Source organism: Pan paniscus, chromosome 9, assembly GCF_029289425.2.
Source record: "Pan paniscus chromosome 9, NHGRI_mPanPan1-v2.0_pri, whole genome shotgun sequence".
Classification (NCBI taxonomy): domain Eukaryota; kingdom Metazoa; phylum Chordata; class Mammalia; order Primates; family Hominidae; genus Pan; species Pan paniscus.
This window is the reverse complement of record NC_073258.2, coordinates 57178167-57192884: the sequence shown is the minus strand read 5'-3', so window position 1 is coordinate 57192884 and position 14718 is coordinate 57178167. Positions and strand designations below refer to the sequence as shown.

At 37.0% G+C, this 14718-nt stretch overlaps 1 protein-coding gene across 1 annotated transcript; it reads right to left on the bottom strand.

The window, feature by feature from the left end:
* Nucleotides 1-428: 428 nt before the first annotated feature.
* LOC100973137 (olfactory receptor 5AS1) lies at nt 429-10949 on the bottom strand. The gene is made up of 2 exons (XM_057299030.2): nt 10891-10949; nt 429-8224 (listed from the first exon to the last, which is right to left on the bottom strand). The coding sequence occupies exons 1-2, from the start codon at nt 10899-10901 to the stop codon at nt 7240-7242; spliced, it is 996 nt and encodes a 331-aa protein (XP_057155013.1). The 5' UTR covers nt 10902-10949; the 3' UTR covers nt 429-7239.
* Between the last annotated feature and the right edge of the window lie 3769 nt (nt 10950-14718).

The window sequence follows — 14718 nt, the reverse complement described above, 5'->3', positions numbered from 1 at the left end:
GTAAACACCTGCAGATATGGTGGCTATATTAAAATAACTGGAATTAGAAGTGGAGCCTGAAGATGTGACTAGATATCCAGAATCACTTTCATAAAACTTGAATAAATGAGAACATGTTTTTTATGGATGAGCAAAGAAAGTGGTTTCTTGAGATTAAATCTACTCCTGATGAAGATATTGTGAAGATCATTGAAATGACCACAAATATTTTAGAAGAGTACATAAATGTAGTTAATAAAGCAGTGGCAAGTTTGAAAGGATTGATTTTAATTTTGAAAGAAGTTCTACTGTGAGTAAAAAGCTATCAAACAGCATTACATGCTTCAGATAAATCTTCATCAAAAGAAGAGTCAATCTACATGACAAACTTTACTATTTTATTATTTTTAGAAAATGCCACAGCCACACATCACTGTGATCAGACAGAAGCCATCAATAGCAAGGCAAGTGCATGGATCAGCGTGTTGATGGTTTTATGTTTAAGTCTTTAATCCATCTTGAGTTAATTTTTGTATAAGATGTAAGGAAGGGGTCCAGTTTCAGCTTTCTGCATATGGCTAGCCAGTTTTCCCAACACCATTTATTAAATAGGGAATCCTTTCCTCATTGCTTGTTTTTGTCAGGTTTGTCAAAGATCAGATGGTTGTAGATGTGTGGTGTTATTTGTGAGGCCTCTGTTCTGTTCCATTGGTCTATATATCTGCTTTGGTACCAGGACCATACTGTTTTTGTTACTGTAGCCTTGTAGTATAGTTTGAAGCCAGGTAGCATGATGCCTCCAGCTTTGTTCTTTTTGCTTAGGATTGCCTGGGCTACATGGGCTGTTTTCTCGTTCCACATGAAATTTAAAGTAGTGTTTTTTTTTTCTAATTCTGTGAAGAAATTCAATGATAGCTTGATGGGGATAGTATTGAATCTAAAAATTACTTAGGGCAGTAGATGGCCATTTTCATGATATTGATTCTTCATATCCATGAGCATGGAATGTTTTTCCATTTGTTTGTGTCCTCTCTTATTTCCTTGAGCACTAATTTGTAGTTCTCCTTGAAGAGGTCATTCATATCCCTCGTAAGTTGTATTTCTAGGTATTTTATACTCTTTTGTAGCAATTGTGAATGGCAGTTCATTCGATTTGGCTCTGTTTGTCTGTTATTGGTGTATAGGAATGCTTGTGATTTTTGCACATTGATTTTGTATCCTGACACTTTGCTGAAGTTGCTTATCAGCTTAAGGAGATTTTGGCCTGAGACGATGGGGTTTTCTAAATATACAATCATGTCATCTGCAAACAGAGACGATTTGACTTCCTCTCTTCCTATTTGAATATCCTTTATTTCTTTATCTTGCCTGATTGCCCTGGCTAGCACTTTCAATACTATGTTGAATAGGAGTGGTGAGAGAGGGCATCACTGTTTTGTGCCGGTTTTCAAAGGGAATGCGTCCGGTTTTTGCTCATTCAGTATGATATTGGCTGTGGGTTTGTCACAATAGCTCTTATTATTTTGAGATATGTTTGTCAATACCTAGTTTATTGAGAGTTTTTAGCACGAAGGGTGTTGAATTTTATCAAAGGCCTTTTCAGCATCTATTGAGATAAACATGTGCTTTTGTCATTGGTTCTGTTTATGTGATGGGTTACGTTTATTGATTTGCATATGTTAAGCCAGCCTTGCATCCCAGGGATGAAGCCAATTTGATTGGTGGATAAGCTTTTTGATGTGCCACTGAATTCAGTTTGCCAGTATTTTTTGAGGATTTTTGCATCATGTTCATCAGCGATATTGGCCTGGCATGTTCTTTTTTTGCTGTGTCTCTGCCAGGTTTTCATATCAGGATGATGCTGGCCTCATAAAATGAGTTAGGGAGGAGCCTCTCTTTTTCTATTGCTTGGAATAGTTTCAGAAGGAATAGTACCAGCTCCTCTTTGTATGTCTGGTAGAATTTGGCTGGTCCTGGACTATTTTTTGTTGGTAGGCTATTAATTACTGCCTCAATTTTGGAACTTGTTTTTGGTCTATTCATGGATTTGACTTCTTCCTGGATTAGACTTGGGAGGGTGTGTGTTTCCAGGAATTTCACCATTTCTTCCAGATTTTCCAGTTTATTTGTGTGGCGGTGTTTATAGTATTCTCTGATGGTAGTTTGTATTTCTGTGGGAACAGTGGTGATATCCCCTTTATAATTTTTTATTGTGTCTATTTGATTCTTCTCTCTTTTCTTCTTTATTAGTCTGGCTAGTGGTCTTTCTATTTTGTTGATCTTTTCCAAAAACCAACTCCTGGATTCATTGATTTTTTGAAGGGTTTTTCATGTCTCTATCTCCTTCAGTTCTGCTCTGATCTTAGTTATTTCTTGTCTTCTGAGGCTTTTGAATTTGTTTGTTCTTGTTTATCTAGTTCTTTTAACTGTGATGTTAGGGTGTCGATTTTAGATCTTTCCTGCTTTCTCTTGTGAGCCTTTAGTGCTGTGAATTTTCCTCTAAACACTGCTTTAGCTATGTCCCAGAGATTCTGATACCTTGTGTCTTTGTTCTCACTGGTTTCAAATAACTTATTTATTTCTGCCTTATTTTCATTATTTACCCAGTAGTCATTCATGAGCAGGTTGTTCAGTTTCCATGTAGATGTGTGGTTTTGAGTGAGTTTCTTAATCCTGAGTTATAATTTGATTGCACTGTGGTCTGAGAGACTGTTATGATTTCCGTTGTTTTGCATTTGCTGAGGAGTATTTTACTTCCAATATTGTGGTCAATTTTAGAATAAGTGCAATGTGGTGCTGAGAAGAATGTATATTCTATTGATTTGGCATGTAGAGTTCTGTAGAGGTCTATTAGGTCTGCTTGGTCCAGAGCTGAGTTCAAGTCCTGAATATCCTTGTTAATTTTCTGTCTTGGTCTGTCTAATGTTGACTGTGGGGTGTTAAAGTCTCCCACTATTATTGTGTGTTAGTCTAAGTCTCTTCATAGATCTCTAAGAACTGCCTTTATGAATTTGGGTGCTCCTGTATTGGGTACGTATATATTTAGTATAGTTAGCTCTTCTTGTTGCATTGATCCTTTTACCATTATATATCACCCTTCTTTATCTCTTTTGATCTTTTTTGGTTATAGTCTGTTTTATCAGAGACTAGGATTACAACCCCTGTGCTTTGTTGTTTTTTTTTTTCTTTTTTCTTTTTTTGCTATCCATTTGCTTGGTAAATATTCCTCCATCCCTTTATTTTGAGCCTATGTATGCTTTGCACATGAGATCGGTCTCCTGAATACAGCACACCAATCGGTCTTGACTCTATCCAATTTGCCAGTCTGTGGCTTTTAATTGGGGCTTTCAGCCCATTTACATTTAAGGTTAATATTGTTATGTGTGAATTTGATCCTGTCATTATGATGCTAGCTGGTTATTTTGCCCATTAGCTGGTGTGGTTTCTTCATAGTGTCGATGTTCTTTAAAATTTGTTGTGTTTTTGCAGTGGCTGGTACCAGTTGTACCTTTCCATGTTTAGTGCTTCCTTCAGGAGCTCTTGTAAAGCAGGCCTGGTGGTGACAAAATCTCTCAGCAATTGCTTTTCTGTAAAGGATTTTATTTCCCTCCACTCATGAAGCTTAGTTTGGCTGAATATGAAACTCTGCATTGAAAATTCTTTTCTTTAAGAATGTTGAATATTGGCCCCCACTCACTTCTGGATTATAGGGTTTCTGCTGAGACAGCCGCTGTTAGTCTGATGGGCTTCCCTTTGTGGGTAACGTGACCTTTCTCTCAGGCTGTCCTTAACACCTTAACATTTTTTCCTTCATTTCCACCTTGGTGAATCTGATGATTATGTGTCTGGGGGTTGCTCTTCTTGAGGTGTATCTTTGTGGTGTTACATGTATTTCCTGAATTTGAATGTTGGCCTGTCTTGTTAGGTTGGGGAGTTTCTCCTGGATGATATCCTGAAGAGTGTTTTCCAAGTTGGTTCCATTCTCCCCCTCACTTTCAGGTACACCAATCAAATGTATGTTTGCTCTTTTCACATAGTCCCATAATTCCTGGGGGCTTTGTTCATTTCTTTACATTCTTTTTTCTCTAATCTTGTCTTCAAGCTTTATTTCATTAAGTTGATCTTCAATCTCTGATATCCTTCCTTCTGTTTGATCGATTTGGCTATTGATACTTGTGTATGCTTCATGAAGTTCTCGTGCTGTGTTTTTCAGCTCCATCAGGTTATTTATGTTCTCTTTAAACCGGTTATTCTAATTAGCAATTCCTCTAACCATTTTTCAAGGTTCTTAGCTTCTTTGCATTGAGTTAGAACGTGCTCCTTTAGCTCAGAGGAGTTTGTTATTACCCAATTCTTCTATTTGTTATTACCCAATTAGTTCCATCAATTCATCAAACTCATTCTCTGTCCAGTTTTGTTTCCTTGCTGGCGTGGAATTGTGATCCTTTGTGGGAGAAGAGATGTCTGGCTTTAGAAATTTTCAGCCTTTTTGCATTGGTTTTTCCTCACCATCATGCATTTATCTACCTTTGGTCTTTGATGTTGGTGATGGAGTTTCTGAGTGGACGTCCTTTTTGTTGATATTGATGCTATTCCTTAGTTTTCCTTTTAATTGTCAGGCCCCTCTGCTGCAGGTCTGCTGGAGTTTGCTGGAGATCCACTCCAGACCCTGTTTGCCTGTGAAGGCTGCAGAACAGTAAAGATTGCTGCCCGTTCCTTCCTCTGGAAGCTTCGTCCTAGAGGCACACCTGCGAGATGCCAGCTGGAGCTCTCCTCTATGAGGTATCTGTCAACCCCTACTGGAAGGTGTCTCCCAGTCAAGAGTCGCAAGGGTCAAGGACCCACTTGATGCAGCAGTCTGTCTCTTAGCAGAGCTTGAACAATGTGCTGGGAGGTATGCTGCTCTCCTTAGAGCCAGCAGGCAGGGACATTTAAATCTGCTGAAGCTGCACCCACAGCCATCACTTCCTTAAGGTGTTCTGTCTCAGGGGGATGGGGGTTTTATCTATAGGCCCCCAACTGGGGCTGCTGCCTTTTTTTTAGAGATCCCCTGCCCAGAGAGGAGGAATCTAGAGAGGCAGTCTGGCTACAGAGGTTTTGCAGTGCTGCGGTGGGCTCCACCCAGTTCAAACTTCCTGGCAGCTTTGTTTACACTGTGAGGGGAAAACTGCCTACTGAAGCCTCAGCAATGGTGGACTCTCTTCCTCCAAACAAGCTCGAGCATCCCAGGTCAACTTCAGACTGCTATGCTTGCAGGAAGAATTTCAAGCCAGTGGATCTTAGCTTGCTGGGCTCCATGGGGGTGGGATCTGCTGAGCTAGACCACTTTGCTCCCTGGCTTCAGCCCCCTTTCCAGGAGAGTGAATGGTTCTGTCTCGCTGGCATTCCAGGTGCCACTGGGGTATGAAGAAAACTCCTGCAGCTAGCTCAGTGTCTGCCCAAACAGCCACCGAGTTTTGTGCTTCAATCCCAGGGAGCTGGTGATGTAGGCACCAGAGGGAATCTCCTGGTCTGTGTGTTGTGAAGACTGTGGGAAAAGCATAGTATCTGGGCCGGAGTGCACCCATTCCTCATGGCACAGTCCTTCATGGCTTCCCTTGGCTAGTGGAGGGAGTTCGCCGACCCCTTGTGCTTCCCGGGTGAAGCAACACCCCACCCTGCTTCTGCTCACCCTCCATGGGCTGCACCCACTGTCTAACCAGTCCCAATGAGATGAGCCAGGTACCTCAGTTGGAAATGCAGAAATCACCCACCTTCTCTGTTGATCTCACTGGGAGCAGCAGAGTGGAGCATCTCCTATTTGACCACCTTGCCAGCCACCAAACATAACTATGATATGCACTGAGAAATCTAAAATTTTGTGTGACACTTTACTGTGTCTGTTGCTTTATTGTAGTGATCTAGAAGAGAACCCACAGTATCTTCAAGGTATGTCTATAAATATTAGATTATTTAATTTTCAAATCATATACATATACCAGTAATTTTACATATATAACTTTACTTAATACTCAAAACAATCCATTTCATTAGGTGCTATCTTATTGTCTCCATGTCCAAGGTCAAATTCAATATAACTAATCCAACCATTTATATTTTCATAATTATTACAAAATGCACACTTATTTATTTCACATGTATATGGTGTATCACTTTAACTTTGTCAAAATAAGACAAAAAGTAAATAGAGACTTCAGACTGAAAGATCAGAATAAACCACAAAAAATCTGATAATTTAATTATCAAAATCGATTACAGAGTAAAAATTGTTTATACTTTAATTGCCTTGCATTGTAAATTTACAGAATAAAAGATCAGTGTAATTTTCACCTCTTCTTGAAGATAGAGCCTCAAAGACTATGTTAGCAACATGAATATAAATAATTAGGAAATTCTACAGTTTATAATCTTGATAGTATTCACAAACTTGTTTTTCACAGTTACCCACTCTGAATGAAAAAGTAGGGAATTTCTTGCAGTAATCAACTTAGCCCAAAGACAATGTGATATATCGTCATTCTGACTTAATAATAATGAGACTATTGCTACATGTCTTCTAATTTCTTGAGAGCCAGTGAAACCACCATCAGTATCCCTAACAGATTATTGGTATTATAAAATATCTCTATTGACAAATGCTTTGTGAGTACAAATATAGACTCACTGTCCAAATAAAATAAGGCTGTATTTTCCCAGTCATTCATCTGTCTATCCATCTATCCATCCCTCTGTCCATCACTTAAATTTATGTCTGAGGTTGCAATATTTTGAATTTTTGAAATCAGACCTTGGCGATGACCTTGAGCAGTAGGATGCTTAGTGTTCCAATAATGGAACACTTAGTGTTCCATAAATGGCCTAAACACACAGATAAGGAGGACATGCAGTATACCAGGTGCCAAACAGGTGGTGGAAAAAACAAGCCAATATACACATGCTCTGCTGCCAAGTAGCTTCTAATACCGATTGATTGACTGAAAAGTCAATATTTACCTTCAATACAACATCGTAAAGAAGAGAATCAATGTACAAAGCATTTTAGAAACACTAATTGGATATAAATAATGATTATGTTTAATTAGGTAATGTATTATAGAGTAGAATTGTGGAGAGAACATTTTTGGAAGAGAGGATGAAGCATTTTAATGCACTGAGTATAACAAGTTATCTTTATTTCTGAAAATGTGATAAATTTAAAATAGTTAACACATAAGATGTTCATGGCATAATTGCTGTTTATGAGATTGGAAGGGTCAATATCTAACGATTTAAATACCATTCATTGGAATATCCAATTCTTTCTAATAGCTTTTTGAGAGCATTTTTCACATCCTTGTTTCTGAAACTATAGATTATTGGATTAAACATGGGAAATACAACAGTATAAAACACTGCCACCACCTTATCAGTGTCTAGGGAATAGCTAGTGGTGGGCTGTAAGTACATAAACAGGAGCGCTCCATAGAATAAGGTGACTGCTATGAGGTGGGAAGCACAAGTGGAGAATGTTTTGCTTCTGCCACCTGAGGACTTGATGCTCAACACAGTGATGAGGATGCAGAAGTAAGAAATAAATATGACCACAAAAGTGCTGATCTGGATGAAGCTGCACAAAGCAAAGAGCAGAAGCTGGTTGATCTGAGTGTCTGTACATGATAAAGCCAGAAGAGGTGGGATATCACAGAAAAAATGATTGACGATATTGGAGCCACAAAATGACAGCCTGAATGTGAGGCACACATGGACCAGTGATGTTGTACTTCCACTGAAATATGCCAACACAATGAAGCAAACACAGACTCTCCTAGACATCAGTGTAGTATAGAGCAGTGGGTTGCAGATGGCTGCATAGCGGTCATAAGCCATTGCTGCCAGGATAAGGCACTCAGCATCAGCAAAAGAAGTGAAGAAAAACATTTGTAGTGCACACCCATAAGGAGAGATGCTTTTCCTGGATGCTAAGAAGTTTGCCAGCATTTTAGGAGTGATTGCTGTAGAACAGCTGATGTCTAAGAAAGATAAGTTGTTAAGAAAATAATACATGGGGATTTGAAGGCTTGAATTAATATTAACTAGAATTATTAAGAGTATATTTCCAACCATAGTTAATGTATATACCAGAAGGAATACCAAGAACAGTGTGACTCTGAGAGGTAGATAATCTGTGAATCCAACAAATAGGAACTCAGTTGGCATGGTGTAATTACTCTCCAACATCTTAGTTTTCTTGTTTTTCCCACTGGACCTAGATAGTATCAGCAGATGTGAGTTAACTTGAGTTATGGATGAACCAAAAGTATCTTTATTCTCTCTTCTAAGGAATCAAATAGAAGGTCAGTAAAATCACAGAGATGTCATTTTTTGTAAATTTTTATTGTGCTTTTGTCATTTGATTAAAGGAAGTATAATAATTAAAGATCATCACTGATAGAAGAAAATGTTATTTAGATGGTGGTGTTTTATAATGTAGTACCTCTTTAAAAGCGCTGCACTTTACGTGATGATAATAGTTTTTTCAAGCTGAAAGGGATAAATGTAGCTCATGTAATGAGACCTAGTGGAATAATGAGAGTTGGCAAAATCTTTAGAGGCAAACCTCTCTTTTTGCAATCCTAAAATCACATTCTTCTACATAAAGGAGAGTTGAGATAAAATACGAAAGAATGTCCATATTTAAAACTGTGTAATCACACAGAAGAATATCTGTGATGTTGGGAGGTTACTTAACGTAGTAGTTAGGAGCATGGTAATGCAAGTGATGGCTGGATTTACAACTTGGCTTTGCTATTTACTGTTTGTGTGACTTTGGTATAGTTATTTGACTTTCTGTGGTAGTTAAGATGAATAAATAAATATTCCTAGTAAGTAGACATCCCTACATCACTTATGTGACTACACATACAAGTCACTGTGTGAGCGCTGATTAAATAAAATTTATTAAAAATAAATAAATTGACTCCGTTTTGATTATTTTGGGGTTTTTTGTCCGAACACCATGAAATATCCAGATCATTCTCAATATTCATCTTGTCTTTGACATCATAGATGCATTATTTGTTTTCTGTTGTAAAAATAAGTCGTGTGTGTGTATGTGCTATACACAAATGTATTGTTTGGCATACTAAATCTTTTACTCATGCCCTATCATTGTTGCTTTCTTTTTCAAGGTTTAGTTTACTTTCTAATTTCTGAAGTAAGCACTGTTTGGTGTGAGGTTCCAGAAACATTAGTATGTTTTGAAGGGCTGCATATGCGATTGGACTTCTAAACTGGTTCTGTAAGGACAAACATTGTATGGAAAAATGAAAAAATAATCAAGAACAAGAAAAGCTGAGATGATTTTAAATAAAATACAATGCTAATGGAATATTAAGCAGGAAGTTAGATCATTTGGAAGTAAGAAGTGTCTACGGTGAATAACTAAGGGAACTTATGAGATCTATTGTCTCTATCATGCCTGATAACCTCAGAACCTCCTTTCTCCAGCCAAATGGCAAGGAATCTTCTAAATGTACTGAAAAGAGAAGCCAGCCTTCTTTGTGAACTCAGATTTTTTAGAAGAGCAAATAACTTGACAGGGTAAGAATGCAATGTGTGTACCTAAAACTATAGTGAAGAAATCCCAACTCTGAAAAAATACTAGAAAAATGTACACATTTGCAAGCTTTATATAATATTCAAATCCTCACAACTGGATGTATATTTTCTCTATTATTCCTGGCCAACCCTAGCAACTTTCCACACTTACATTTCCGATAGGATGGCTAAATCGAATACACAGGCTCATCCAAACAAGTGACATTTCCATTAATTATTTTAATGAGTTTATATATTATATCCAAAAACAAGTTATGGGATCAAAGTCTTATTTTTCTTTCTTGAGTCCCATGACAACTACAAAACGATTTAAAGAGGTTTTGTAGTCAATTGTCCAGTGAGAGACTGAGCATCCCAAGACAACTTTCCTTTTCCTACAGGATTTATCTCACACTGCTCTGAACTGAAATCAGAAAAATCTCCCAAAATGAGTTGGACCCCACCGGATCTTAGGGAAATCTCATTTGACAAACCTCCTATTTCTAAAAGATGTCTATTAATAAACTTTATTTGCTATTCTCTTTGAAGGAGATACGCAGATAGCAGAAATATTAGTACTGATTTCACTCAATCTTTTCTTTACAAATGGCATTGTGCTGAGCTTAAGCATACAGGATTTGAAGTTAGGCAAATGAGTATAAATAACCTCAGGTCCAAATATAATTTTCTAGAACTCATTGAAATTCTCTATGCCTAAATTATTTGTTATATTTAATTAGCATATTAATATAAGACTGAAATCAAGATTGAACTAGGTAGCTTTACAGAAGTTGGTATGCTGTAGATGCATCAAAATGTATGTTACTATATATTATAATTATTACTATTAATGCTATTATGATTATTTAACAATTCAATATCTGACTTTGAAATGACAAATTCTCCTAGTTTGTTTTTATATGAACAAACACAAACAATTAACCACACTGCAGGTGAATATGTGATTTGTGCTTATAAAATCTGAGGTTTAGCATGCTGCTACAGAAAATTATTACACCATTGTTTTTCCAAAAATTATTAAATAGGCATAGTCAGCTTCCTTCTCATAGCAATAAGGTACACAACGAAATAGGCAGTGACTTTTTTTTCTAATTGCCATGGATAAGGTAAGCTTAGGTCTATGCTACCACCGTCTTCTGCCCACTCTTAGCCCACATACATACACAAACTGAAACACACCACACACACACACACACACACACACACACACACAGAAATAGTTAGCAGAGATACATTTTATCTGAGGTAAATTCATGGTCTTTGCTACATTCACAACAAACATTTTGTTAATGCTTTAGGGAAAAAATCACTTACCTCAGCACCATCAAGAACTTTGAATTTTATCACTTATTTTGCACAATGGGCTATCAACATTTTTCTCTAGGTTTTAGAAATAATTCTTATAAGGGATGAGTATATATATTCTAGTCTGTGACAAGTGAGACAGTATCCCAAGATAATTTCCAATCCCAGTAGGGTGTCTGATAGTTAATTTTTCTCATCCTAGTGGTATAGGTATGTGGCTTAGCTGATTTCTCTTAAATGAAAAAAGGTAAAGGATAATAACACAATTGGCTATACTGTAACCAGTAATAACATAACCTGTCTTCATCGAGAGAGGTTTGATTAAAACTACAATCTTTTAATTCTACCAGCCAAAAAAAAATTCTTCTGTAAATTCTTATTTCTATCAGTTCTCATTATGAATTCAGTTACTTAATGATACTTTGAAGTATTTAGTGATATTATCGAATTCTAAAGTACAAGCTCAATATATTAAGAAGAATCTCAGGCAGTCTAATGTTTGGTTGCTTTTCCATTGTTGGAGTTTCTAGAAAGAAATATGCCTTGAATGTTAAGCTACTAGAGTAAACACTGGTGACTCAGGCAACCTAGAGCAGTTGTGCCATTTCATGGCTATGGGACCTTGAACTACTCATTTAAACTAATGTTTACTAATTTTTAAATTGTGAATAATAATTGCACATATCAAATTCTTGTCAAGATTGAGATGACTCAACGTCACTTGTTCAACAGATGGTACTTGTTCCATGGCTCTAAGTTTTCTCTAACAATTATAGCAGTGTTTGCAACAGTATTTCTTAATACTTTATAACACTGCTGTAGATTGTAATGTTCTTTACATGATTGATGATAGCATAGTCTATACCTTATGATTCTTAAGATTGACAGACTAGGGAGTGGATAAATACAGGATCCCACCTGGCTTCTCTTCTATACATGGTAGGAAAATTGAAATGAGTTTTGTAGCTTCCAGAAGGGCTTTCTATTTAATAGGTGGACCTACGTTAGAAATAGAAGGGTTAAACAAAGTTGTCAACCTTTGAGAGCATCCAGTAAATGGTTCAAAAATGCACTCATTCATATAGAAAATGAATGTAATCTCAAAAATTGAAAGCAGCTTATTCTGGGTTGTGTCTTTTATGTGGTAGGAAATATAAGGTTTAGAAAAAGAGGCTTCCATGTAAGGAATCACAGAAAGCCCCCAGATGCCTGGACCTACAGAAACAAGGATTCTAAATTGCTGATATTTCCAGTTTTCCGTATTATGTTTTGTCTTCAATATGGTGGATAACTGTGTTCGTTAATGGGATAACGAAAGGCAAATTGATTTTTTTCTTCAGAGGTTGAAATGTAAAAATTTAGAGACTAATATTGACATTTTGTGTTTCTCCTGCTAAGAACAAGTAAAATGACTGAGGAAGTTTGCTTTCCTTTTGTGCGTTAGGGAGGGGGAGGAAATACTATACAGATTAAAAGCTACAAGGAGGGTACCATGGGCTGTACGGTAAGAAGACCACATCTGGAATGATAGTTTTAAATAGAAATAGAGAGTTGATCAAATTAATAAAGAATAATTAACTCATATTTTTGAAGACTCATTTTTCTTCTGTACTGGCAAAATAAAAGAACCAAATGTAATTACATTAGAAACTTTGCCACCTATATATTTTTAAATGTGAGTATTGTGCAGTAAAGGATAAACTCAACTATCTGGGGTCTTCAGCACTGGCCCTGACAACCTCTGAAATATCCTGTCTTTGAATATCCTGTCTGATAAGGGCATCTTTATATACTTTGGCTCAGTTTACACTCATGGTATGATTTATTCTGCTTGCCTGTTTTTGCGTACCTGGGGCTTCTAGGTTATGCTGTATTCATATGGGCCATTTGAAGACTACGTATCTAAGATCAGGTAAGTGGGTTCTCCATGCCCATGTGACTGACCCTCAATCAAACCCTGGAAACAATTATTTGGTAAGCTTCTGTGATTGGCAATACCCCATACTTGTTATCAGACAATACTTCTGGGAGAATTAAGTATTGCCTGTGTGATTCCACTTAAGAGGACAAGTGGAAGCTCGTACTTGGTTCTCCTGGAAACTGACCGATACACTCTTTTCCTTCTACAATTTAATCCATATCTTTGTGAAACAGGTTCGCTGTGTACTGGTTACCAACTTGTCTGGGCCCAGTGAGACAGAACACCCATACACACGAGTTGCATGAAGCAGGCAGCAAAGGACAATAGAAGCCCAGGATTTTTTGAAAGCTGGGCTTCCAAAGTTCAGGAAAGAGGCCCAGACTGAAAGGGGTTTCATCTGCATATGCCTCACTTGCACTGCAGCTGAGGGAACCCAGAAAGCAGCCTATCCTGGTTTTGTACCCTAGGGTTAGAAGAATTGCTGGGGCCAAAGCCTTGAAGGACAGTCTGTTTCTAAAGTGAAGGAGGCATTGGCCAGAACAACACGGGCTCTGTTCCAGCTGCCTCGCCTATCTCAGAATGTTATATGTCCAGTAGGTTCTACAGTTATTTTTGAGAATTACACGTGAGGGAGGAGGGACAACTGGACTACTCAAAGGCTACCTGGAAAACTGTCCTCCAATCTTTAGTGGTAATAAACCATAACCATAAGCATAATAGCTTTTCTGAGTTCTGTGAGTTCTTCTAGTGAATCATTGAAACTGATGATAGTCTTTGGGATCTCTGATACAAGTACTAAGTTCTAATGTCCTCAAGTGTATTTTTTAACAAGATTTCAACCATCTTTATTTTATATTAGGTAAAATATATAAAAATATATGACAGTTATAAAATATTTTATTATAAAATATTAGGTAAACATTTAGTTATATCCAAAAATGTCTATATAAATCAGAAAGCAAAAGAAATACTTATAAACTCACCATAGAAATTAATTAAAAAACAAAAAATCCTGAATATTGCCAAAATTGGAAATTCTCTATGATCATCTTCATTAGCTTGCTTCCCTGACAGTGGCAGCTACTTTTCTGCATTATTCCCTATATTTCAAATTTTTTTTTTTTTTTTTTTTTTTTTGAGATGGAGTCTTGGTTTGTCACCTAGGCTGGAGTGCAGTGGCATGATCTTGGCTCACTGAAACGTCTGCCTCCTGGGTTCAAGCGATTCTCCTGCCTCAGCCTTCCGAGTAGCTGGGACTACAGGCGCGTGCCACCAGGCCCAGCTAATTTTTTTGTATTTTTAATAGAGGGAGGGTTTCACCATGTTAGCCAGGATGGTCTCAGTCTCCTGACCTTGTGATCCACCCACCTTGTCCTCCCAAAGTGCTGGGATTACAGGCATGAGTCACCACGCCTGGCCCCTAGATTTCAATTTTGAAAATAATTTCATCTATATTCCTAAAACGATTCTTTTAATAAATCTCCTTTTTAAAATTTTTGAACATTGTAAATGTGATATCACGTTTGTCATCTACAGTGCTTCTGTTTTTTTTTAATATTGCGTTTCTCACATTCTCCCATGTGCGTACGTATTTCTTCACTGTAATTTCATAATTTGTTGTATTATTTTTCTTTGCTGTATCATAATTAAATTGCTTATTACCCAATTTTAGGACCAATGCTACTATTAATGTTATTTTACTCTTCACTAAGCACACATGTACAAGAGTCTGCATTGATTGCATATAGGGTATACAACTTTAAAATATAGCAAATTATTTTCTAAATTTCTTTTTTTTTTCTTAGTACCATTTTAATATGTAAATAAAATATATACGTCATTGCAACATTTTTTTATTTGTTTTTATTATTGTACTTTAAGTTTTAGGGTACTTGTGAACAATGTGCAGGTTTGTT